Below are 24988 nucleotides of genomic sequence, written 5' to 3'. Positions count from 1 at the left end.
AATAGCAAACAATACATTGTATGGGTTAAAATTATTTTATTTTATACCAAAAATCATTGGGATATTAAATAAAGATCATGTCCCATGAAGATATTTTGTAAATTTTCTACTGTAAATATATCAAATTTTTGTGAGTGGATGGAAAAAAATCGCGCACAAAAATGGCCTAAAACACACCTACAAACTTTGCACGCTGCTGCCTGCTCTTTGGGAATTACCCACAGTTTGGTATCTACTGTATATGTGTAACAATTACTCCCAGAAGAGATGATTAGAAAATAATCCTTTTTAATAGACTCCAAATACAGGGGAAAAATCGAGGGCTCAAAGACCTTCAACCATGTACATACACACACTTGTAACATTTTAGACAAGACAATGAACAAAGCAACAGGCAGAGTATAAATAGTGTAATGAGGGTAATGAGTCTGATGACGGGCAGGTGCAGGGATAATTGACGAGGGACAGGTGAGGGAGCGCGGAGAAATTAAGTTCTTGGGCAAACACACGGAAAACAGGCTGGGGACAGACAGGATTGTGACAATATGTAAAGCTTTGTTTAGACGACAACAGTTTTTTGGGGGACTGAAAACACAAAGTTTTTTTGAGTGGACGTTTTTGAAAACGACTCCATTATTGTCTCTGCCAAAACTGAGTAAACAGTAAACTTAACTGCAATCACGTTCATGCATATACGCCCTTTTCACAATGAGGTAACTTAACTTCCGCCTTTTCGCAAAGCAGTGTCTCATAACGTCCGTCTTGCATCAAGAAGAACTTTCGTTTTGCTGTTTCAGTAGAATTTAACAACAGTGGGGAAAAAACGGACGTAACATGTATTCAAGTACTTATCCTAGCACCTTCGCTAACACAAAAATTGTTATAAGCAAAAATTTGTCTTCAAGATGTTGTACATCATCTAGCATTATTTGTGGCAGCTGTGCAAGGGTCTTGGTTAAGTCCATCCTGAGGCGCTAGCGGCACCGGCGACCCCCCCACCCCCCCCCCTGATCAAACTATGCAGAACAATAATAATTCATAATTTATTCGACATATAAAAAAATATAAACATAAGAATCACTGCGACGCCCCATGAACGTTGCTGCCGCTGCGCCTTGCGTCATTGCGTTCAAGGCGCTGCCGCGAGCCCGTAAGTGCTGCAACGCACTTTATATCTTGAAGCTAAAAATGGATCGCTTCGTCATACCTAAAAACAAATTGACAGCAGCGGAAATAGGACTGAAAATATACCCGTTGCAGTGGAGGGCGAGCCCTGCTTGATCATAGAATTAGAAATAGAGGACACCGAGGAATTGGAAGATGAGGAGGTGGGACCGGAGCAACTCGCATATGGAAGCGTGTGTTGTAAAATTCAATTTGCAATGTAATATGCAAAATGGCAATGCAGTATGTAAATTGACAATGCAATCGTGTATCTAAATATACATTTCAAATAAATATGTGCAACATTAAGTGCAAAATGAACATAAAAATTCAATAATATCAATTACATTTGGGAGTTCCTTTTATGAATACAAATGTCATTGATATAACTGAATTTTTATTTTCATTATGCACTTAATGTTGCAAATAATTATTAGAAATGGAATGGATTTAACGGGGGATTTAAGCCATGGCCCAGCCGAGAAACCAAGACAGCTTAATTAAAATCATAACCGTGTCGTTCTTTTGGATCGCAGGGGCAGCTAGCATCCAGGGGTTTTAGTTACTCGTGGTTCAAACAGTACCAGTGGCTTGAATATTCTGTCAAAAGAAGCGGCTTTTTGTTTTGCCTGTCGTCATTTTTTTCACAGTGTGCATCGATCTGGTTTTATTTGTTTAGTAGCAGTAATATGCAGTTATTAGCCGTGTCCACTGTATTTTTTTTTGGGTTTTCATGAGACCCCCCTTGAAATGACCAGGACCCCCATTGCCCCCCCAATCAAAATTGTCTGGAGCCGCCACTGGCTAGCGGAAGTAACGATACACTGCTTCGCGGAAGAACGTAAGATGCGTGACGTCATTTGAAAAGGGCCTATTGTATTTTCATACTATAGGTATGTCTGAGTATACCCAAAACAACAATGTCGTCCCACAGGACTGCTTGCTTGAGAAACTTAATTTAACCAGAAACGTTTCTACCGTAAAGTGTATATTAATTGGACCACTAAGACCATTATTCATATACACCAAACTGTTAACACGCACGTGACAACAAAGGATATTATTAAGCACTTTTGACTTAAAACTGGCTATGCATATGAGAACATTGAGGCGCACAATTTTTTTTAATGAAGCCACAATGGGCAAAGGGACAGCTAAGAGGCAAACGTCTAGTTTCACGTATTTAACTTGCTTACCTGGTCTTCAATAGCCTTCCTATTCTTGGGATTACCAACAATGGGCAAATGAAGCTCAGCCATTTTTTTCATCTTGCTGTCCATGTCAATCTTCTGAAGAATCCCACGGATCTCTCCATGTAACAAACGCAATGTGTCCTCCTTCCCATTGCGTTTGGCAAACAGAGATGCACAAGCAGAATGGATGGCTGTTACCCAATTCTCCAAGTCAGTCTGATTAGAGGCCTAGAGAGAGGGGTATAATTAAAAGTAATGTTAAAAATTAACACACATAACACTGTATTGTAGGTGAAAAAAATTGACAATAGACAGCATTGTTGGCCACCAGCATAAGTTGTTTTTTGGATGCTGATGTGGTAGTTAACCAGCATTGAATTCTGGAGTGTATATCACACAGTCAATGTATTTTCTGTTTTGGATATAGATTTGCTGGTTGACAAGCATGAGGTGCGGGTTTGTTCAACCAGTATATTTTCAGTGTACACTCACCTAAAGGATTATTAGGAACACCATACTAATACTGTGTTTGACCCCCTTTCGCCTTCAGAACTGCCTTAATTCTACGTGGCATTGATTCAACAAGGTGCTGAAAGCATTCTTTAGAAATGTTGGCCCATATTGATAGGATAGCATCTTGCAGATGATGGAGATTTGTGGGATGCACGAAGCTCCCATCCCACCACATCCCAAAGATGCTCTATTGGGTTGAGATCTGGTGACTGTGGGGGCCATTTTAGTACAGTGAACTCATGTGCTCATGAACTCAGTGAAATCAATTTGAAATGATTTGAGTTTTGTGACATGGTGCATTATCCTGCTGGAAGTAGCCATCAGAGGATGTGTACATGGTGGTCATAAAGCGATAGACATGGTCAGAAACAATGCTCAGGTAGGCCGTGGCATTTAAACGATGCCCAATTGGCACTAAAGGGCCTAAAGTGTGCCAAGAAAACATCCCCCACACCATAACTCCACCACCATAATTGCATTAATGAGAAATTGAACAGGTGTTCCTAATGATCCTTTAGGTGAGTGTATAAAAGTTTTGTGACTGACCTGAAAAAGATAGACATCACCATAGACATTACTGAGGCAGAACACATTCTCCTTCTTGGGATGCTCAGGAACAGCCTGGACTATGCCATCATCAGCTAACAGGGCACAGCATGGAGACAGCTCTTGGTCTGAAAAAGCTTTTCCATAGCTGTCATAGAACAGGAGAGTACAACCTGAAGGAAAGATGAAATAGGTTGTCATCACTGGTCGAATCAAAGGTGAGTACTGTAAATACGAGTGTCAGTTCATGCAATTGTGTCATATTTACCCTTTAGAGTGACCCAGAATTTCTTCCATTTTCGATGACCCACTAGCTCCAGCTTTCTGTCCTTCTGTACAGTAAGCAAAGGCTTGAAGTGGAGCCACCCAGCCCGTCGAACAACTCCTTGCTCTTTCTCAAACAGTAAGTCTATCTGCTTTAGCGAGCCGAGGGTTTCTTGACAACTGCTCTCAGTATCATCTGTGAAATTCTCACCCGACTCCTCACCTCCACCTTCTGCTGAAGGCCGGCCAGCCATTAACTCCTTCATGAAGTTCTTGTAGACGTTTTTCTGCTCAGTGTCCAAAAGAAGGGCGCCATCAGAACAGCTGCAGAACTGTAGTGGCTGAGATTGACAGTGGGTTTGAGATGTGTCACCGGAGACACCCAGAAGGCTGAAGACTTGAGAAGGAGAACTTGTGTCTGCAGTCAGGCCATCCACACCACTATCAAAGCAATTGGTGGGCTCATTATACTTTGGCTCCTAAAAAGATTTGAATGGGAAATACTATGATAATGGATTACAAACTGGTCTTGCAAACGGTTTTGTACAGACATCACTTTGTCAGTATTGCAATATAGAAACAGTAATTGTAAGTCAGAGTGAGACCACCTCACAACAATCCTTAAATAACTGTTACATTAGCAATCTGCCTTAGAACATAAACATTTTAGAAACAATCTGAGAGTGAGCTTTTAAATATGTTTATCTTTAGTCAAAAAGGTAATTGACACAAACACAGCAGAGGCCTCTCCTCACCACCAGAAGGCTCACTCCTCCAAATTCTAGGACCAGCTCTAAACCCACACACTCAATTTGCCACATATTTAAGATATATTTAAGATGTATTTATAGTGAAGGTCTGTGAACTTAGGCCGCTTTCTTTGCTCAAGGCCTGCCCAAGAGTCCATATGACTGACATGTAAAGAAACCAATCACTTTTCGTTTTTAACTTAACGGCAACAACAATGTTTTTGCGTTTGTGCCATGAACCTCGCATACTTTTAAGAATTTAGCGTTAGTTGATCGTGATGAATGCTTGTTGCAACAGATGTAAACACTGCAGCTTACTATTTCGATCAGGTGGCTTCATTATGTTTCTAGGCGGACAGTTCAAGAATGCGACACGCAGAGCTGGATAGTAACAGATTACATGTAATCTGGATTACGTAATCAGATTTCAAAAATCAAGTCTTATTACAGTAAACTACATTTTAAAATTGGGATTCAGACCACAGTTACTTTTTTATGGATTCATATATGTATATATATATATTCACAGAATGGCAGTAAATTATTTACAGGTCAGTGATTTTCCCTACATTTTTTTTTTTTTAATTTCAAAATACATACCTACCAATTATACGTTTATATACCAATTATACGTTTGTATATATTTGTGATTCTTCAAGCTTTTTCCGGCAGAGAATGGAGGGGTTTGGAATCACACAGAGATGCAAAATGGAGCGGAACTCCGCATTTGATGGCTGGATGTATAGACATTAGGAGGTATGACGAGACACTTATCCCAAGAGATGAGACCAGACACAAAATTGGGTTCACGAGAACAACACAAGAAGATTTGTACACTTTTTACACACTTTTATTCAACTCAAAATCACAAATGCAAAATAGGTGCATTTTGAAAATGTCGCTCAAATGAATGTAAATGTCTATTTTTATGAATTATAATATGACTTAAAAGTAGCAGGGCATCGCCAATACCTAATCACCATCAAACTCCATCATGCTGTTATCAAGAGACCTTGACGAGAAATCTTGTCACATTTTAAACTCGCAAGATCTTGAGGCACGAGATCTTGTGACACCCCTAATAGACACCCTTTCATTTTTAAGGAAATTATTGGGAAAACTATTCAGTGTTACTATCAGTAAACACTAACAAGTTATATGAGTGTTAGCATTTTGTTCATACTGGATTTAAAAAAGATGTTGAGGCTTTTGTTGGTAATAAAGAATTGAATGTTTTTCCTCTTTGTATATGTGAAAAAAGTACAAAATGATCCTGCTTAGATCTTAGACACTTAGACAAGTGTTACATAAAATAAGATTCAAAAGTAATGTAAATGTAATCCAAAAGTATTCATATTACGGTTTAGAAATGTGTAATCTAAGAGATTAGGTTACTGACTATACATTTTGTAATCTCTAATTAGTATTTGATTATAATTCTTCTGAGTCCATAAGGAGGTGCAATGTCACGCAAAGAATCTGCGCAAAAACTCATGGGGGCCCAAAGTGTCCATCAATTGTACCCTTCAAAATCCTTGATTCCGAATGGGCCCTTGAAGTGGCCAGTAACTGTGTGAGCACTATGGTTTGGAACAACCCTTCAATATGGCGTCAATGATTGTTTTTCAATCTGTGTTTTGCCACACAGATCATCGAGAATAAAACACAAACATATTGATTGTTTCTCAAGTTTTATTTGAATTATCGAACAATTTGATTTACATATTATCTAAAAAAATACAGATTTCTTTTACTGGGGAAATAGATTTTTTGTAATCATTTTATACAATTTAAAAAAATAAAAGGAATTATTTCATAAATCCTGTAAAACAGTTACAGCAGTATGTGATACCTTCAACCGTTTGGAGTCCATTGAAGTCCACTATATGGAGAAAAATCCTGGAATGGTTTCATCAAAAACCTTAATTTATTTTCAACCACAGTAAAAACAAACATAAACATCTTGGATGAAATGGGGTGAGTAAATTATCATGAAAATTTATTTTGAAAGTGAACTTCTCCCTTAAGAGAAAGGGAGGGGTTGACTTCGTTGCTATGGATGATGTCAGCAAGCTTACTGGCTATGACCACCGTGATTGGCTGATAGAGGATGGGGCTCTGTCAGTCATTTAATCATGGAAATATTATAGAATGAGGTCTCGTGCTGACATATTTAAATTAAGAACTTAAAATACAAATGTAGTCATATTCAAATAAAATATTTTGAAATATAATTATTGACAGATTCAAATTAAGATTGTAAAATATAAACTAAATTACTTATTAACATAAACTGATAACTCTAAACTATAAATGATAAGAAATCTCCATGTCTCATAGTGTAACTACAGACATGTTCATCTTTGTTCATCTTCAGAACACAAATTAAGGTTTGAGGAGAACCTTGAGGAGAGATTTCTGACTGTAAGACAGCAATGCAACATACACCGCAGACAGTTAAATACAAAGACATCATTAAAATAATCAAGTATTTCAACCATCTTTTTTTGAACCGAGGAGAATATTTCTGGTGCGCAATAAAACAAAAGCAACATTAATTTCCTGACTTCTGCCCCAGTCTCCAAACCCTGTCCACAAGAGGACTGGTGCAGTATATCGTATTAATTATTAAATATCAGAAATGTAATAATTTATTTTAGCAGTGAATTTATGTTCAAATGTAGACACCTACTTCGTTTTGCGACATTAAATCATGTCTGTATATATTACATAATTTACATTGTTGAAATTTTTAATTAATTAAATAGAAATATATTTGAAGAGTTTGTTTCCAAAATCAGATCATGTTTTTTTATTATGTTATCATGTTTTTATTGTGTTAGTTAGCTGTATTTTGTGTTATTATGGCTTAAATCAAAACAAACCTACTACTTTCCAGATTTCCAGTCATATCGGAAGCTCAAGCTTTCCCCTTTTTCATGCTTTTTAGGCTGAGCACTTTGCCTAAAGGGGCAGAGAACAGCAGCTTATTTGCATTAAACGTGACCCAAAAATTTTGCACCCACCCAAAAATGAAAATTGAAGTGGTGTTTTGTGCTGAAACTTCACAGACACATTCTGTGGACACCTAGGATTTATATTACATCTAATAGACGGAAAAGGGGCACAGTAGGTCTCCTTTAAACAAATGGGCAATAACTGTTCAGAGAAATATCCTTACCTGTAACTTCTTTTTCCTGGTCAAGCTTCCTGTCAAGTAACGGATATGCCTCAATTTGTTCCTTATTGTCTCGCTCTTTCTCGTACTCTCTAGAACAGGCTTAGGTTTCTGGCGAGGTAAGGTGAAGAAGGAATACTGCTTTTCCCCTTGGCATCCATCTAAGCTAGATTCCTCCATCACAGATACAAATGAGGTTCTTTGATTTAAAGGGCTATGATTTGAAAACTGCAAAAATGTGGAATCAATTTTAGGATCCTTGCAGAGGTCACCTATAGTAATGTCAGGTGACCTTTGGCCAAAAACTCCAACCTTTCTTGCTGAAATACTTTGTGTTTCACTGTTAGAGTAGGTAATGTCTGAATCATTAGGTTCTACACAAGTCCCACAGGTCCAGGGCAAGTCAAACAGGGAGTCATCAGAGGTCGAAGAGCTGCCTTTTGTTCTCTTGAAGTGTCCAACTGGTTGCTGAGCCTCCAATTTGACTACTAATGATGGTGTTACTCCAAATATATTAGAACTGGAGTCTATGGTAGGGGAAAACCTGAGGAGCTGAACTGGTCCAGAGCATTTGTCGGAGAGAAGGGCACTGTCAGATACATGGTTAAAATCTACTCTTCCAGTGTCATCTTTCTTAATCACAACCCTTGGACTGCTTTGTTTCTCAAAGTCCTGAAGGCTAATACTCTTTCTAGTTGTTTTCACTGTGTTGAAAGCAAAATAACCTTTACTCTTTTCCCCAGCACCACTCTTCTCCAACAGGCCACCTTCAGGAAACATGACGTCTGAAACCTCATTGCACTGACCATTGACATTACTCTTTAATTTACGTGAGATGTACTCATAGTTGCGTGATATAAAAGTGTGGTCAGACTTCGATGGGGTCCTGAATCTTAACCCCGCATTCCTATCACTGCAAGGCAATGAAATGCTGTCTCCGGTAGAACATATCCTGGATGAATAATGATTTGGTCTGTCAGGAATGATACAGCTACTGCTTTGGGAGTGGTGGATGGTGTACTGACTCTCAGAGTTTCCCATCTTAGATCTAGAAAAGCAAGAGAAAGATTCCATTATTAGCATAACCCACGGCTAAACGCTACACTGGTTCTATATAGACAATTTACACATGATCTACTGAAGCCCCAAACCCGGGACTAATCACAGCTAAAGAAAATATTGACTATCTATTTTTTGTGTATTTAAGTCAAATCATTTTTCAAAAATTGTTTCTCTACATTTGAACTTTGAATTTATTTTTAGGGTGCCGTCATTAATAATTGACTCGGTCCCATTAGAGTAAATTTCTACAGTCTCATTCACTTATATTTGATTATTAGATTATATCTTTTATTTTAATATGACTACATTTCTACACTGTAAAAAAAAAACCCGTAAAAAAACGGAAATTTTCCGGCAGCTGGGGCGCCGGAAAAAATCCGTAAAAGCTACAGAAAATATCTGTTACTTAAAATTACATTTTTTTTCTGTAGTTATAAATACAGTTTTAATCTGTAATTTCAAACCCGATTTTACAGTTTTTATCTGTAATTTCACACCTGATTTAACAGTTTTTATCTGTAATTTCAGACCCGATTTTACAGTTTTAAACTAATTTCTACAAAATATTTTTTTATACTTCTTGAGCTTCTAAACGTTCAATTTAAGATCTAAAGATTAAAGATGTAGAAAAAGTACCATAAAAGTACAAATAAAATCACAGATTCAAATAATAAGCCTCAAGTTGAGTGTTTTTCAGGTCTTAATAAAAAACTACTTGTTTTTAAACAATAATGGACCCATAGAATTTTTTATCAAATGCATGAGTATACCAATATAAAAGTTCCTGTATGAAGCAGGGAATCGCTTTCCAAAGGCACTAGTTTCTGCCACGGCAGCAGGCTGCGGCCTGGATGTGCACATAACCACAAAGACATGAACGCAAAGACGTGTTTAGTAATGAAAAATTAATTTTGTGTTTGAATTATAAATACACATATTATTATGAATACACGCAATTTGTGTACAGACCTTCTGTGAGCTGTAATCATTACCTGTTACTGTTTTACCCGCAGTAAAATTTTGCGTGAGATGTGTGGAATATTTCATGACAAAACATGATGAATCTTGTTAAACAGACTCGCTTTTATTTCTTGCAGGAGAATAATAACAATAATGTCAAACTTGTCTGTAAAAGCTACAACTCACCAAAATCTCACTGATTACATAAGTAAAACAACGAAGCAGTACAAGAGATCAAAATCATGGACAGGTTTATACAATTCATGCAATAAAACTGATGCTCAACTATTAAAATACACTCATCAGAAGACAAAAATAACATGGATCGCAAACTTTTCTGTCTTAATTACAAATGTTGGAAACTTGCATACAACTACATGAATGAAAAAGGGAAATTTTTAACAACAGAACCAAATGTAGTTCAAGTCAGTAACACAGCCAATAATTTTAAGAGAATAATGGGTGAGTATTATTACTCCATCCATTCATAGTCTGCACATTTTACTAAACAGAGAAATAACCTTTGGACTGACCGCCTTTTGGTTTCTTGATGTTCTCTTTAGAATTTTGGATCCCTTCTCTGGGTTTATCTTGAAAAGGCATCTGTTAAAAAAAAAAAAGACTGTAACATAATTCTCAAAGTAATAGTTTGCCTTCAAAATGAAAATGCTGTATGTACTCACCCTGTTGTTATTTAAACCTGTGTGATTTTTATTCTTCTGCGAAACACAAAAGATATTTTGAAAAATGTCGGTTACCAAAAACCTTTTGTCCTCATTGACTTCTATAGTATAGACACAAAACCAATGCAAGTCATTGGGGACCAACATTTTCTTCTTTTGTGTTTTGCGGAAGAGAGAGAGTCACAAAGGTTTGAAATGAAAAAAGGTTGTGTATATAACAGAATTTGCAATTTGAAGGTGAACTATACCTTTAATATATGTATGTGAGGATGTGTGTGTTTGAGAGTGAGTGTATGTTTGAGAGTGAATGTAAGTGAGGATTTGAGTATATGTGAGGATGTGTGTGTTTGAGAGTGAGTTTATGTGAGGATGTGAGTGTATGTGAGGATGTGTGTGTTTGAGAGTGAGTTTATGTGAGGATGTGTGTGTTTGAGAGTGAGTTTATGTGAGTGTATGTGAGGATGTGTGTGTTTGAGAGTGAGTTTATGTGAGGATGTGAGTATATGTGAGGATGTGTGTGTTTGAGAGTGAGTTTATGTGAGGATGTGAGTATATGTGAGGATGTGTGTGTTTGAGAGTGAGTTTATGTGAGGATGTGTGTGTTTGAGAGTGAGTTTATGTGAGGATGTGAGTGTATGTGAGGATGTGTGTGTTTGAGAGTGAGTTTATGTGAGGATGTGTGTGTTTGAGAGTGAGTTTATGTGAGGATGTGAGTGTATGTGAGGATGTGTGTGTTTGAGAGTGAGTTTATGTGAGGATGTGAGTATATGTGAGGATGTGTGTGTTTGAGAGTGAGTTTATGTGAGGATGTGAGTATATGTGAGGATGTGTGTGTTTGAGAGTGAGTTTATGTGAGGATGTGTGTGTTTGAGAGTGAGTTTATGTGAGGATGTGAGTGTATGTGAGGATGTGTGTGTTTGAGAGTGAGTATATGTGAGGATGTGAGTGTTTGAGAGTGAGTGTATGTGAGGATGTGTGTGTTTGAGAGTGAGTGTATGTGAGGATGTGTGTGTTTGAGAGTGAGTTTATGTGAGGATGTGAGTATATGTGAGGATGTGTGTGTTTGAGAGTGAGTGTATGTGAGGATGTGAGTATATGTGAGTTTGAGAGTGGGTTTATGTGAGGATGTGAGTATATGTGAGGATGTGTGTGTTTGAGAGTGAGTTTATGTGAGGATGTGAGTATATGTGAGGATGTGTGTGTTTGAGAGTGAGTGTATGTGAGGATGTGTGTGTTTGAGAGTGAGTTTATGTGAGGATGTGAGTATATGTGAGGATGTGTGTGTTTGAGAGTGGGTTTATGTGAGGATGTGAGTATATGTGAGGATGTGTGTGTTTGAGAGTGAGTGTATGTGAGGATGTGTGTGTTTGAGAGTGAGTTTATGTGAGGATGTGAGTATATGTGAGGATGTGTGTGTTTGAGAGTGGGTTTATGTGAGGATGTGAGTATATGTGAGGATGTGTGTGTTTGAGAGTGAGTGTATGTGAGGATGTGTGTGTTTGAGAGTGAGTTTATGTGAGGATGTGAGTATATGTGAGGATGTGTGTGTTTGAGAGTGAGTTTATGTGAGGATGTGAGTATATGTGAGGATGTGTGTGTTTGAGAGTGAGTGTATGTGAGGATGTGTGTGTTTGAGAGTGAGTTTATGTGAGGATGTGAGTATATGTGAGGATGTGTGTGTTTGAGAGTGGGTTTATGTGAGGATGTGAGTATATGTGAGGATGTGTGTGTTTGAGAGTGAGTTTATGTGAGGATGTGTGTGTTTGAGAGTGAGTTTATGTGAGGATGTGTGTGTTTGAGAGTGAGTTTATGTGAGGATGTGTGTGTTTGAGAGTGAGTTTATGTGAGGATGTGAGTGTATGTGAGGATGTGTGTGTTTGAGAGTGAGTATATGTGAGGATGTGAGTATATGTGAGGATGTGTGTGTTTGAGAGTGAGTGTATGTGAGGATGTGTGTGTTTGAGAGTGAGTTTATGTGAGGATGTGAGTATATGTGAGGATGTGTGTGTTTGAGAGTGAGTTTATGTGAGGATGTGTGTGCTTGAGAGTGAGTTTAAGTGAGGATGTGAGTATATGTGTGTGTTTGAGAGTGATTGTATGTTTGAAAGTGAGTGTATGTGAGGATGTGAGTGTGTGAGAGAATGTGTGTGTTTGAGAGTTTGTGTATGTGAGGATGTGTGTTTGAGAGTGAGAGTATGCGATGATGTGTGTAAGGTATGTGCTTGGATATTGACTGATATTATCTTCTGTCTTACCTCTCCACAAATTCCAATGTTGCTCCTTGGTCATCTGGATAGGAAATGTTCAGGCAGTAGTATGAGGCCAACATCAACCTGATAGCATCACTGAACATGGTGATGTGGCTGTTAACAATGACCTGGTCCACAGACAACGAATTACTCGGCAGTCAAAGGAGAACATCCTATTGTAACATGAAGAAAAAAGGGATCTATAACACTGTGATAAAATAGAAAAGGAAAACCAACAAATATTAAATATAGCTTCACTTTGTCATTTTTAAACATACAACACACAATTATGCAGGGTGTACTTGGAAGTCCAGTAGAGTCCACTTCATCAGGCAATGCTATGCAACATGGATATAGGTAATGTGCCTCATTTCTGTGGAGCCCTTGATGTTGTACATTACCTTTTAAGGTCTTTACAGAAACACCACAGCTTTAAAAAGAGTAACTTGCAGACATCTTCACATTGTGAGCCTGACCTTTTCACACTGATCTTGATTTTGGCAGCTCACGCAACTTTTCTGCAGGAATAAAAAACATATAAGTGTAAGGGACATGTTAAGAGATCTACAAAAAAACAAAGAAATATGCCAAGAAATGTCTAAAATATTAAACTTACTAAAGTATTAAACGCTATTTAGGCGACATCCGCAGATATTTATATTCCTCCGAAATTCTCAATGTAGTCTAAAGAATCCAATATTCGCCAACGGCTAATTTGGCAAGTAAGTTAGAAAGAAGTCAACGTTAACAAAATGAAGAGGTCGGATGCAAAACCCTCTAAATCCGTCAGACTTCTTTTTGTGTACGTTAAAAGAGCACTTTTTATCAGGCTCCTCCATTTACTTCCATTTAACTTGTAACGATACCAGATTTTGAAGCTAAATTATTTGGGTAACGTATACAGTTACTATGTGTGGAAAGCGTTTACATTTAACAGTTAACTTTACTCAAAATCATTCTCAAACTCTTAAAATGCAATAGAACGCACTTAAACCACAAAACTAACAAACCATAAAGTAGGACTTGGTTAAAATCACCCAAAGAGAAAAATATGCACAATAACATTACCATCAACTGAGGCCTACTTTGTAAGATAAACATTTTCAAGGTTACCGTTAAACGATAACTGGTCTGCTACCAAATGTGGTAAATATTAATACATTTAAAAAATGAAAAGCTAGAACTTACACGTATTAATATAATTAGAAATATACATCTTACCTGCTTCGCCTCTAATCCAAAAATTGGCGGTAATTCTGAGGTGAGGTCCTGTCACGGTCACGCGCACTGCGCAGCTGCTCCACTGTGTGCTTTGTGAGGGTGTATCCTTCTTACATTTCAAAAATATAAAATCTTCATAGCTGTCATTTAAATATGCGCGTAGGCTACTTAAAGAAAGAATGTATTCTATGATGTTATCGTACTAAATTATGAAATTAAATGCGTGGCAAAGCACTGAACGCAGCAGAACTACTTTAACAAGCGGAATAATATTGGTCAGTCAAAGTAGTGAAGTCTGATTCTGATGCGCGCCACGAACTCTTTCAGATTTAAAACTGACTCATCAGCTCTTTCAGACGAAGTAGTTTAAAAACATATCGCGTCATGGACGCATTTATATTTGAACAGAAGAGCATTTATTTCGTTCGTTTGTGTTTAATAACAGACAGCTTTGTGTTTTTCTTAATCATGCAGCTTTTATCAGAGGCGCTGGCTCACGGGCACAATCTTCAAACAACATTAGTAATATTCATCAATTAATGTCACACCAGGTCACATATCCGTTTTATTTGTAGGCTGTATGATAAAAAGTATTTGTAAAAATAGATACTTTTTTAAATAAACAATGTAGATTTTCCATTCTTTATGTTTTAACCATATTTTAAATATACGGAAAAAATCTGTAAAAAAAAAATCACAGTCTATTTCAGTAATTTGACATTTTTTCCCCGTATTTCAAAAATACAGGGAAAATCCGTAAAATAAAACAAATCCACAGTTTATCTCTGTAATTAGACATTTTTTTCCTGTTTTTCAAAAATACAGAAAAAAACTGTCAAATAAAACAGAAAAATTCTGTAAAATTACGTTTTTTTTTTACAGTGTACTTTAAGATCTTAATTTAAAGCATAACTCATTCTTTAATATTTATATGATTAAATAACTGACAGAGACCCATTCTCTATCAGCCAATCACTGTGGTCAGAGTCAGTAAGCTTCATTGACATCATCCATAGCAACAAGGTCAACCCTGCCCTTTCTCTTAGATTAAGATTTCTGTCTGTTCCTAAATTAAAGTTGCTCTCAGCAGCGTTGTGTTTCAAGAGGAAACTCTTGACTAAAACCTTTAACTGCTGTTAAGGAGAGCTCTCAGTGGTATAAAATGTTTTGTGAATAAGGGCCCAGGTCAGACAATGATGCTTTCTGGTGATTCTTACCCACAGTTCCTTATGGCCCTGTATTCTTCATGGTCACAATCTCCTCCTGTTTCTGTCTCCGCCACAACTCTACAGTCATCTGTGGAATGAAAAACTAGTCTTAGAAAGAGATGTACCACAACTTCAGGCTTAAAAGAAACAGCGGTTTAAAGCTCAGAAGAAATAATCATCCTTGGTGATAGATAGGTATAAACTATTGTATATATTATAATATGTATTAAACTAAATCTAGGCCTAATTGCTAAAACCCATAAAAAGAGTACATTTTGCATAGCAGTGAATGTGTTTAGTTCAAAACCTTTCTAATGAATAATGCATATTATATCTTTTTTCTTTCAAGCAATGACAGACCAAAGGAAAAAATAGTTATTTAATCAACTGATAAATGTAACCCTTGTGCAATGATTAAAAAAACTCAAACATACAGGCTGAAAATGAAAAAAAAAATGTCCAAACAAGGTAATAAAAATTATATATATCCATCAGAAACATTTATTATCAAAACTACCAAACATTCATTCATTTTTCATTCAGAGTTTTAACCTAGCTTGTTAACATAATGCCACATCTATTATGCCTTTATGTTGAAAAATGTACTGAGGGGGCTTCTTCTACATCAAAATCAAGCTCACCTTTTATCTCAGTTACAGAAATGATTAAAAATGAATAAAATGCAAACAAGGGATGATCAAATAATTTTGAATGAAAAATATTTTCAAATCTTAGTAAGCTACAGTGACTTGAATATAAGGAGTTGGATTTGTGATTTGCTGTAAAATATGTCTTTCTTTCAAACTGTATATATACACGCACACAAAAATAGTTCAGTACACACATACAAACCAAACTTTGACATCTATATTAACACATTAACACAGTTATAGCTCTATCTTTTGTTCGGTTTGCCTGCAGTGCTGTATAATACAGCAGAAACAGAAAAACGGAAATGCTCCATAGACTAAAATGGAGAAAATAGCATAAGCAAAATGTAAGTAGTACACATTTGAACATGTTGAATTTCCTCGAAATGTATTTATTTTTCGTCATTTTGAACACTTTGCCAACATAATCAAAGGATCTTTATATGGAATGTTTTATGCTTGCATGGCAAACATTTAAAAATTGTAGGTTTCAATAAGGATATTTTTGTTCAATCGGAGTGTACCAAATGTATGTACAAAAAAACGTTTATGAAAGCAAAATAGAGCAAAGTATCAAAGTTCCATTAAAAATACACACCTTTTGCCAAATTAATTATGTTTGCATAAAACGGCAAAGACAACAAAACTGAAATGGACAAAAATGTCCAAGACAGTGCATAAGGGTTAATATCATATTGACCCAATGGCAGCTTGACTAATAAAAAACTGCATGACTCGATTAGACATAAATAAAATCTGTTTTTAAAATACTGATTAGATACAAATAGGAGACATTTTTCACATTGATTTGACATAAATAAAGGCTGTTTTGAACTCATTACAAAATAAATGCTGTACTGTCAGAACCACTCGTAGATAACACAATTCTCCTCTACCTTGGCATACCCGTGCTATACACCGATAGACACAAAGCTAGTAAGCCCTCCCTCACTTGCTGTCTGTTAACTAAGCATAACTAGACACATATTTAGTTTTCAAAGGTGGATGTTTGTTAGTAATATGGTACTGCATTAAGGGCCAACAGCGATTTCACTCCTGTAGTCTTGGTTTTGCTGATGGACAATGAGTTCGCTCTATTGTTTCAGTAAAAGAAGTGACCGTGATGCGCTTGGGAGAGAAACCCATGTGCTGTGTCCCAATTTGCATGCAATCCGTCCTACACATTATTCGAAAAATAGAATTAGTATATCCCAAAGCGTAGTATGTTGAAAAGAGTATTCCAAAGATTCCCAGATGGTCTACGGGTAGAAATTTGAAGTGCAGAATAATGCAGACTCCAGCGGCTAATATTACCCACAACACACCGCGAGTAGACGGAGTGTGTTGACGCTCGACTGCATTAATAAAATCAAATAACAGCTTTCCTGTTGCTCAGTGGTAAGGTTGTGGGTTCGATCCCAGGGGATTGCATATGCCTAAGTATAAATGTATAGGATAATGCAATGTAAGTCGCTTTGGATAAAAGCGTCTGCCAAATGCATAAAAATGTAAAAAAAAAAAAAAAAACTGATGCATCCCTAAATTAATAAATATAAACCAAGATTTCTTCCATGTAATCAGGGCACAACGGCATCTGCATGTAACCCTGATCATACGAAACAGGTTCCCCTCGAAGATAACCCTTTATAGCCACCACTGTAAGGGTCTCATATGCAGGAGGCCAAAAGCTGCCATGTGGGCTCCTGAATCCCTCCTGGAAGCCACAGAACCGGGGGGCTGAGAAAAGGCCAAAGCCATCTCAGCACCCTCAACAAGCTCTATCTATGAGCCCCACAATCAAAGATGCAGAAGCTGGCCACAAACCTTGAGAATATTGCTTGACAAAAAGTGCTATTCGGGAGGGGAGCATTCGAGCATTTGAAGCGGTAGCCCTAAACAATGTTCACAGGCAGCCCCCTCAAGCTGCCTGACTGTGCTCCACTCCCAAACATCTTGTATCTGAATTTATAGAAATCATTTAGATTCCCATTTAAATCTTCATTTATAAACTTTAATGGTACTTCTGATGCTGCTTTGCTTTGTAAATGAAAAAAGCCATCCGCCTAACTTTTTGTCAGATTTCTCTATGAACCAAAGAATTGAATTAACTACTTCATGGTTGAGATGCCAACAATGTCCATAAAAAGTTAAATACATGACAGTAAGCTCTGCAAAACAAATTTCCATTTGTTTGTTAATTTATTGTCTAATGAGTCTAATCTATATTTTCGATGCAATATTGTGTACATTGTATAACACTGCTAGGCAGCTCAGAGGGTTTGTAAAAGTGATTATTGCTACAGTTAGTCAAGATCATTTATCTTCCTTCAGCAGGACAGGAAATCTGATATGAAGCAGCAGTGACGCTGTGCTTCACAGGAACAGAGTTAACAAACATATGTACGAGCCATATGTGTGAGCGCTGAGAGGTCAGGGCAAGTCAGGCTGTTCTATTATAGAAGACAGAATTTGCTCCATGCTCCATTTGTTCACATTTGGACAGGAGGGAGAGACAAACTTTAACCGGATTAAGCTGTGATTGACCTTTTGCAGCCAGAGGAGGTGACCCCTCAATCGAAACATTGACATGGTCTTCACTCATCGGAAAAACCAAGAAAGAGAAGGAAATGGTACAATGGTGCTGCTTAAAGGCAGCACCACTGTACCATTTGATCTCTGTTAGCAAAATTTATAAATATTGACGTGCTTATGTTGAACATAATCTACATAAATGAATGAATGGATGGATGGATGGATGGATGGATGAATGGATGAATGGATGAATGGATGGATGGATGGATGAATGGATGAATGGATGGATGGATGGATGGATGGATGGATGAATGGATGGATGAATGGATGAATGGATGGATGGATGGATGGATGGATGGATGGATGGATGGATAGATGAATGAATGAATGAATGAATGAATGAATGAATGAACGAATGAATGAATGGATGGATGGATGGACGGATGGATGGATGGATGGATGGATGGATAGATGAATGAATGAATGAATGAATGAATGGATGAATGGATGAATGAATGAATGAATGAATGAATGAATGAATGAATGAATGAATGGATGAATGGATGGATGGATAGATGAATGAATTAATGAATGGATGAATGGATGGATGAATAGATGAATGGATGAATGGATGGATGGATGGATGGATGGATGGATGAATGGATGAATGGATGGATAGATGAATGAATGAATGAATGAATGAATGAATGAATGAATGAATGAATGGATGAATGAATGAATGAATGAATGGATGAATGGATGGATGAATGAATGAATGAATGGATGAATGGATGGATGAATGAATGGTTGGATGGATAGATGAATGAATGAATTAATGAATGGATGGATGGATGGATGAATAGATGAATGGATGAATGAATGGATGAATGAATTAAGCATTTATTTAGCGCTTCAATAAATATTTTTTCATACATTAAGGTAGATTGTGTAGACATGTATCTGTAGGTAGGAGAGATGTATTTGGAGATATTGCTGGTACAACATATTTTGCCTGGTTTCACACACAAGGCGACTAGTCCCAGACTAAGACAAATGTTTGAGCTGTCTTAATTGAAAATAAATACCCTTATTTATCTTAAATATCTTATATATCTTAAAATATGTTGTTGTCATTGTTTTGTCTCAAGATGCACACCAGCAGTATTTCTTTTTAAGGCATTTTAATAAAAGTGTATAAATTGCCTAACTTAACTAAGGCATAGTTCTACCTTAAACTAAGCCTTGTCTGTGAAAACCGGGCCTAAAAGTCTTGTCTTTTAGGTTTGTCTTGTGACATTTTTCTGTAAAATAGATGTTTAATATGTATTAGAAAAAATATTATTTTTTACAATCACAGTCACTCAATAAATGTCTGGGGTTGTACTGAACACAAACATGGCGAGTGTAAACAGGAAACAAGCAAAACATGAGGGCTAAGAAGTAGTCTTTGGAAGTGCAAGCTGAATTTTAATCAGACATAAAACAATCTTCCCAGTCCGACTTTGTGTGTTTGTCACTGTTCTGGGGACAAAGTGTGGAATAAGTAATAAACAGGCCAACAACACTTGAAATCTGATTTAGTAATTGTAAAGGATATCTAATGTGTGGTATTCTTTACACCTTTGGAGTTGCCCCGTCCCTTAGTGGCAGATTTAAGCATCGGGGACATGGGTTTAATTGGTGATTAAAGTGAAAAGAAAGTGATTGCGTTTTATACTACTCATCTGCACATCACGTAAATCATTTTATGTCATTGTGCGGTCAACACTCCGAAGATCCCTATTTTTGTGGTGCTATGCAGTCTGATCGGCTTGTGACATCACATTAGCACAAGAGAACTTGAACTACTGTAAGCGTTTGAGGCGCTCTTGTGTTGAAGGGGCATAGGGGGTGCATTTGTAAATGAAGACACTAACACATTTTAGATTAGAAACCAGGTGAAGAGGATGAGATGCATGAAAATGATACTTCGGTAGCCTATATGTCACTCATCACATTATGAACCTATGCAAACAGTATAATGAAATATATTTCTTCTCAATTATATCACTTCCGTTGTTGTTATGCAGTTATGCAATTATACATAAAGCAACACTATTCCGTCCAATTGTGGTCTAATATAATAATGTGTACAGCCTGCAACAAAGCAATTAAAACTGAACTATACTGTAGGTTGTAGTTACACTAGAACAGTTTGCACTGAGTTGACATCATAAAGGTTTCTGGGATACTTACTGGCATAAAAGGCTTTAAATGGTGTAAAAAATACACAATAAACATGCCCAGATAAAGAATTCATGTGCCTCCTGCAGGCACCACTGTCTTTGTAGCCCCCGCCATAAATGTAGGTTATTACGTGTTGGAAACAACTCTTGTTTATACAGGATTTAAATTAACAGGTGATAAACTATGATGACAACCTGAAGGACAACGTCAACACATGTACACATCCCATTTGTACAGGTTTCACACCATATGGTTAAAAAATGTTGTCTTTTCTCATTGTTCCGAGGTCCGTAACCAGTCCAGATGGTGGAGCTGAAAGAGGGAGGCGGCAACCTGACATGGCGTTATTTCCACTGGGGACAAGGGGGACATGTCCCTTCAACTTTTCAAAAAACCGCACACAGTCATCGCCACAGAGAAGTAAGACCGAGAAGTCTGCCTGTGTCGATGCGGCTTCTCGTGCGCACTCTAAAAATAGCTCACTGAAAGGTTGTTTTCTATCACGTGGACGGCAGCAAGTGATTTTCTCCATAGGAATTCACTATGACAAACTCAAAGTACTTATGTATAATGACCTGAACAACGACCAGGTAAGCCCAAATTTCTGTCAATCCTTACTTGTAATAAACACTAGCTTCTGTTTAAAGGGATGCCGTTTAAACTGTTTCATGCATTCTGACTTCTTTACAATGTTAAACGTGCTGTCAAAAAATGAATTGGTGTATCAAGTAGTATTTCTGTGCACAATACAGTATGTTATATAAATGGTGGATATAACACTGTATTTGGAGATCATTTGAAACTGATATATGGAACCGCCCCAGCACTAAAAGATGCTGGACATGAACCGCATGCAGTGAGTGAAACTGATGTCTGTGTTTCGTTGACAATGTGCTCCTTTCATAAAGACATTGTGCTTTAGTTCATGTTTTAGTAGCCTACAGCTTAACATACCAAAACAACAACCACGGAAACCAAATTAAATACATTTTATTTATCACTGATATCAAATAAAAACATGATAACAGAAAAGTTTTATGTTCTCAGTTTGTCGCTGCCTTGAGCCATGTTATGTGGTTTCTTTAAAAAAAACAAGCTTAATGTGAGACTATTGTTATCCCCGGAATAAGTGCATGTTCTTTTAACAGTAGGTAGTGTTTATTACAATTAAGGTTTAATAGAAATTTAGTTTTGCTTAGTTGTTAGTTCGGTAGGCAATGTTAAGCTTTTTTCTTATAATGGATGATCGGACTCATTCTTTTGACTGCAGCTAGTGTTTATGACAAGGATTGACAGAAATATGGGCTTTCCTGTTCATTGTTTAGTCTAATAAAGCAATTTTTTGTTAATGGTAAGATCACAGGTCATAAAATAGATGCGCTCTGTCTGACAGAAACTTGGCTAAAACATGTGCCTCATCTAAAAGGCAGAGGCGGAGGTGTTGATGCACTATACAGTAATAATTTTAGCATTACTCATTTATTTTGAGGTTATGGTACTGTATATAACACCTTATATAAAGGATAAAACATTTGTCTACTGTATAGACCACCAGAGCACCACACAGACTTTATCAAAGAATTTGGTGACTTTTTATCAGAACTAGTACTGGGCGCAGATAGAGTCTTTGTCGTTGATGACAATATCCATGTAGATAACGATACAGATATTTAGCGCAACAAGGCATCAGGTCTCGCACAACAAGGCATCAGGCAAAACTAGGGCTGCCAACACTCACGCATTCGCCATGAGACTCACGCAATTAACCGGTTTCTCGTATCCATTTTCTCACGCAGGATCGCACCCTCCATTTTTTCTGTGGTGTGTAATAAAATTTGTGATAATGTGAAATGCCTTAAAGCCTATCTGTAGTTTTTGGTGTTGGAAACGTTTGTCCTCAGCGGTCTAGCAGTAGACCTCAATGTTAAAATAAGGTGGCCATAGGAATCAAAGAAGACAGCTAAGGTTCAAGTGCAACGCTCAATAAACATTCAATATAAAAAATGAACAATAGAAATGTTTAGTGATCGTATCCGATTTAAATGTGTAATTTATGTGATTCTTGTAATGAACACATACGTCATGTACACATTTACGTCATTATTTCTGGTTTTATTTCAAAAAGGCAACAGTTACATTTCAAGGTAAGAATGAAATGAAACTAAAGAATGAAAGAACTTAAATGAGACTACCTCGATGAAGTATAATGTGACCTCCGGAGGATGCAGCTCTTGTCTGGTCTGTGCACAAAATTTAAATGGACAGTTCACGTAAAATTAATGAAAGTGAAAAAATTGTTTTCACAATACTTCTAATGCAAGGTTTTTCTATTTTTTATACAACTTTCCGCCATCCCATGCCCTCTGCTGTTCCTCCACAATGTACCCCCCAAAGCCCCCCATTGGTTAAACTTTTTCTGTAAACTTTTTGTTTCATGAACAGCCACAAGAGAACGCCTACTCTATGCATGCAGACATCATTCGTAAACATGAGAAGCGCAATAACCAGACAGAATTTACACTATGCAGGCAAAGGACCTTAAAGTTTGGTTTAAATCACAATGTTTTCTCACCATTCCATTTCTTCGCTGTCTCACATCTGTCAAAGCAGAAATAAAACCGCTGCTCTGTTTATGTTTTTTCTGTCATCTCCGGTTAATGTACGTTGCATGCACTTAAATCGTTTATTTGAATGAACACTCTCAGGGCTCTGGCCAGTTGGTAATACCTAGAATTTCAAAATCAAGTGTAGGCGGTACTGTAGATCCTTTTCCTATCTAGCACCTAAACTTGGTGTAACTCCAACTGTTTTCATCTGAAAGAAGTTTACCAATAGGATCCCTTGGGTGCTTTACAATGTAACAAACATATAGACATCTTACATTAAACTTTGCAAGAGATCTCTGTTTGTGCATCGTTTGAAGTGTTCCTGACATTTAAATAGGTTTATAAAATTAGTTTTCATCTTAAAGCATCTGTAAAAAAAATATGGACTTAACTACAGCTTTAGATGTAACAACCAGTTAAAAGCAGTGTTGTTGATCAATGGTTCTTCTATCCATATATGCTGCCTGTCCAAACAACGCGTGAGAGCGCAATGATTTCAGACAATTTAATCCAGCTATACTAATCAAACACAACAGGTGTGATCGCAGAACCAAATTAGCAAAATCATAGTAAGCGCGATTATATCATCTTGAAAGTGTTATTTGATCTTGGATATAGTAAGCGGCGTACGAAGAACGGGCCCCTGATCAGCATTATGTAAAAGTAAATTTCAAGGAAACAGCAAGTCTTGCCTGGACAAACCTTCATACTGAAGGTCTTGGAACTTTGGCAGCTTTCTTTGGCCAAGACCCGGTCAAGAGGTCATATGATGACTTTGAACGTGCAGAAGTGTTTCCAAAAAACTGTGACTTATGCATCAGGCATTCAGCCACCGGTCCTTGGGCGTGTGGCTGAGACTAGGAAACAGCCAAAGTATGATTATAAATTCAACACAATACGGTTGACAGTTTCACATTTGAAACAACCAAATACATGTAAAAAAAACATCACCTTTTGAGATTCAAGACAACCGTAGGCTATTCCAACCTATAGCTAATATTTACAACAATCAGCCGTTCTCATAGGCAGAACGCAGAGATGACATATTTTTGTATGCAAACCCCGGAAGCAAGTTAGCATTTTAGCACTTCCGTTTCCATCTCCCCCAAGTATTTTCACGTTTTAATCGATGACATAAACACTTATAAACCGCTTGTGATTTTTTAAAGCTTTATTGTATCTTAAAAATGGCGGTTGCCAACAAGTAACATATAATAATATTGCAACATACAAATTGTTCAGCAGAGAAATAGTAGGTCTGACATGCCTTAAAGTAGACAGCCGGTTTTGAATTCCTGTTTAAGGACTTTAAAGCTGTGGAGGCTGAACCAAAATGGATTAAATGAAAGCTTCTTAAATGACAAGTGAATGTCGGCCTTCCAGAAATAGCAACACATATACAGTCCATCCGTCCATGATAAAGATGTTTAGGAAATACTAAGTAGATTAGAATTTAGTTCTAAGCTAACCTGTAAGGGAAAGCATGAACATTTAATGTGGCTATTTATAACAAGTTTAAACTCAAACAAGCTTTTAAAGAGACAATAAAATGTAAATCGGCTGTAAATAGAAAGCTTAAGACAATGTCAAAGTTAGTCTTTGTCAGCACATTCTTTGCTTTTATAACAATGTCTGACTCTTACGTATCAGTGCCAATGCAACCTCTTTAACACATGGGTTCACATCCAAGCCACATGTCTCGGAAACAAAATTTGAACCATAAAGCACCACACTGACCAACAAATAGTGGTGTACCAATATTTTGAAAGATTATCCTTATCCATGTATTGCTTGTTTCCAAGCTAACGCTACAAGCTACTTATGTAAGAGCACAAACCAGGGTTCCGGCAACTTATTGTTGTAATTCCTTAAGCAGGCAGGTACATAGAAACAAAAGACAAAGGGTGTTAGTGTCAAAGGAGCTGGGAGCAGGTTCTCATTCTGAAGGTCTGTGTTTTTACTCGCCTCTAGATATCCCTCTCAA

General features: G+C 37.1%; 1 protein-coding gene across 8 annotated transcripts in view; it reads right to left on the bottom strand.

Moving 5' to 3' along the window:
* Positions 1 to 24988, bottom strand: part of tiam2a (TIAM Rac1 associated GEF 2a) — a 66455-nt gene that overhangs the window by 27655 nt on the left and 13812 nt on the right. Inside the window, exons 1-9 of one of the 8 annotated variants that reach the window (XM_056767616.1) lie at positions 13783 to 14500; positions 12963 to 13079; positions 12568 to 12734; positions 10163 to 10232; positions 9440 to 9516; positions 7611 to 8655; positions 3685 to 4159; positions 3417 to 3589; positions 2361 to 2585 (exon numbers count right to left, since the gene is read on the bottom strand). In XM_056767616.1, the coding sequence (XP_056623594.1) occupies positions 2361 to 2585; positions 3417 to 3589; positions 3685 to 4159; positions 7611 to 8648 (1911 nt within the window). In that variant the 5' untranslated portion in view covers positions 8649 to 8655; positions 9440 to 9516; positions 10163 to 10232; ... (1 more) ...; positions 12963 to 13079; positions 13783 to 14500. Of the gene's footprint in view, positions 1 to 2360; positions 2586 to 3416; positions 3590 to 3684; positions 4160 to 7314; positions 8656 to 9439; positions 9517 to 10162; positions 10233 to 12567; positions 13080 to 13782; positions 14502 to 14999; positions 15079 to 24988 lie in introns of those variants that run through there. The other 7 variants (XM_056767617.1, XM_056767619.1, XM_056767612.1 and 4 more) reach the window with 7 other exon arrangements.

Source organism: Triplophysa dalaica, chromosome 15 (genome assembly GCF_015846415.1).
Source record: "Triplophysa dalaica isolate WHDGS20190420 chromosome 15, ASM1584641v1, whole genome shotgun sequence".
NCBI classification, from domain to species: Eukaryota; Metazoa; Chordata; class Actinopteri; order Cypriniformes; family Nemacheilidae; genus Triplophysa; species Triplophysa dalaica.
Note: the sequence above shows the minus strand (reverse complement) of the source record. Positions and strands in the feature narration are given on the sequence as shown.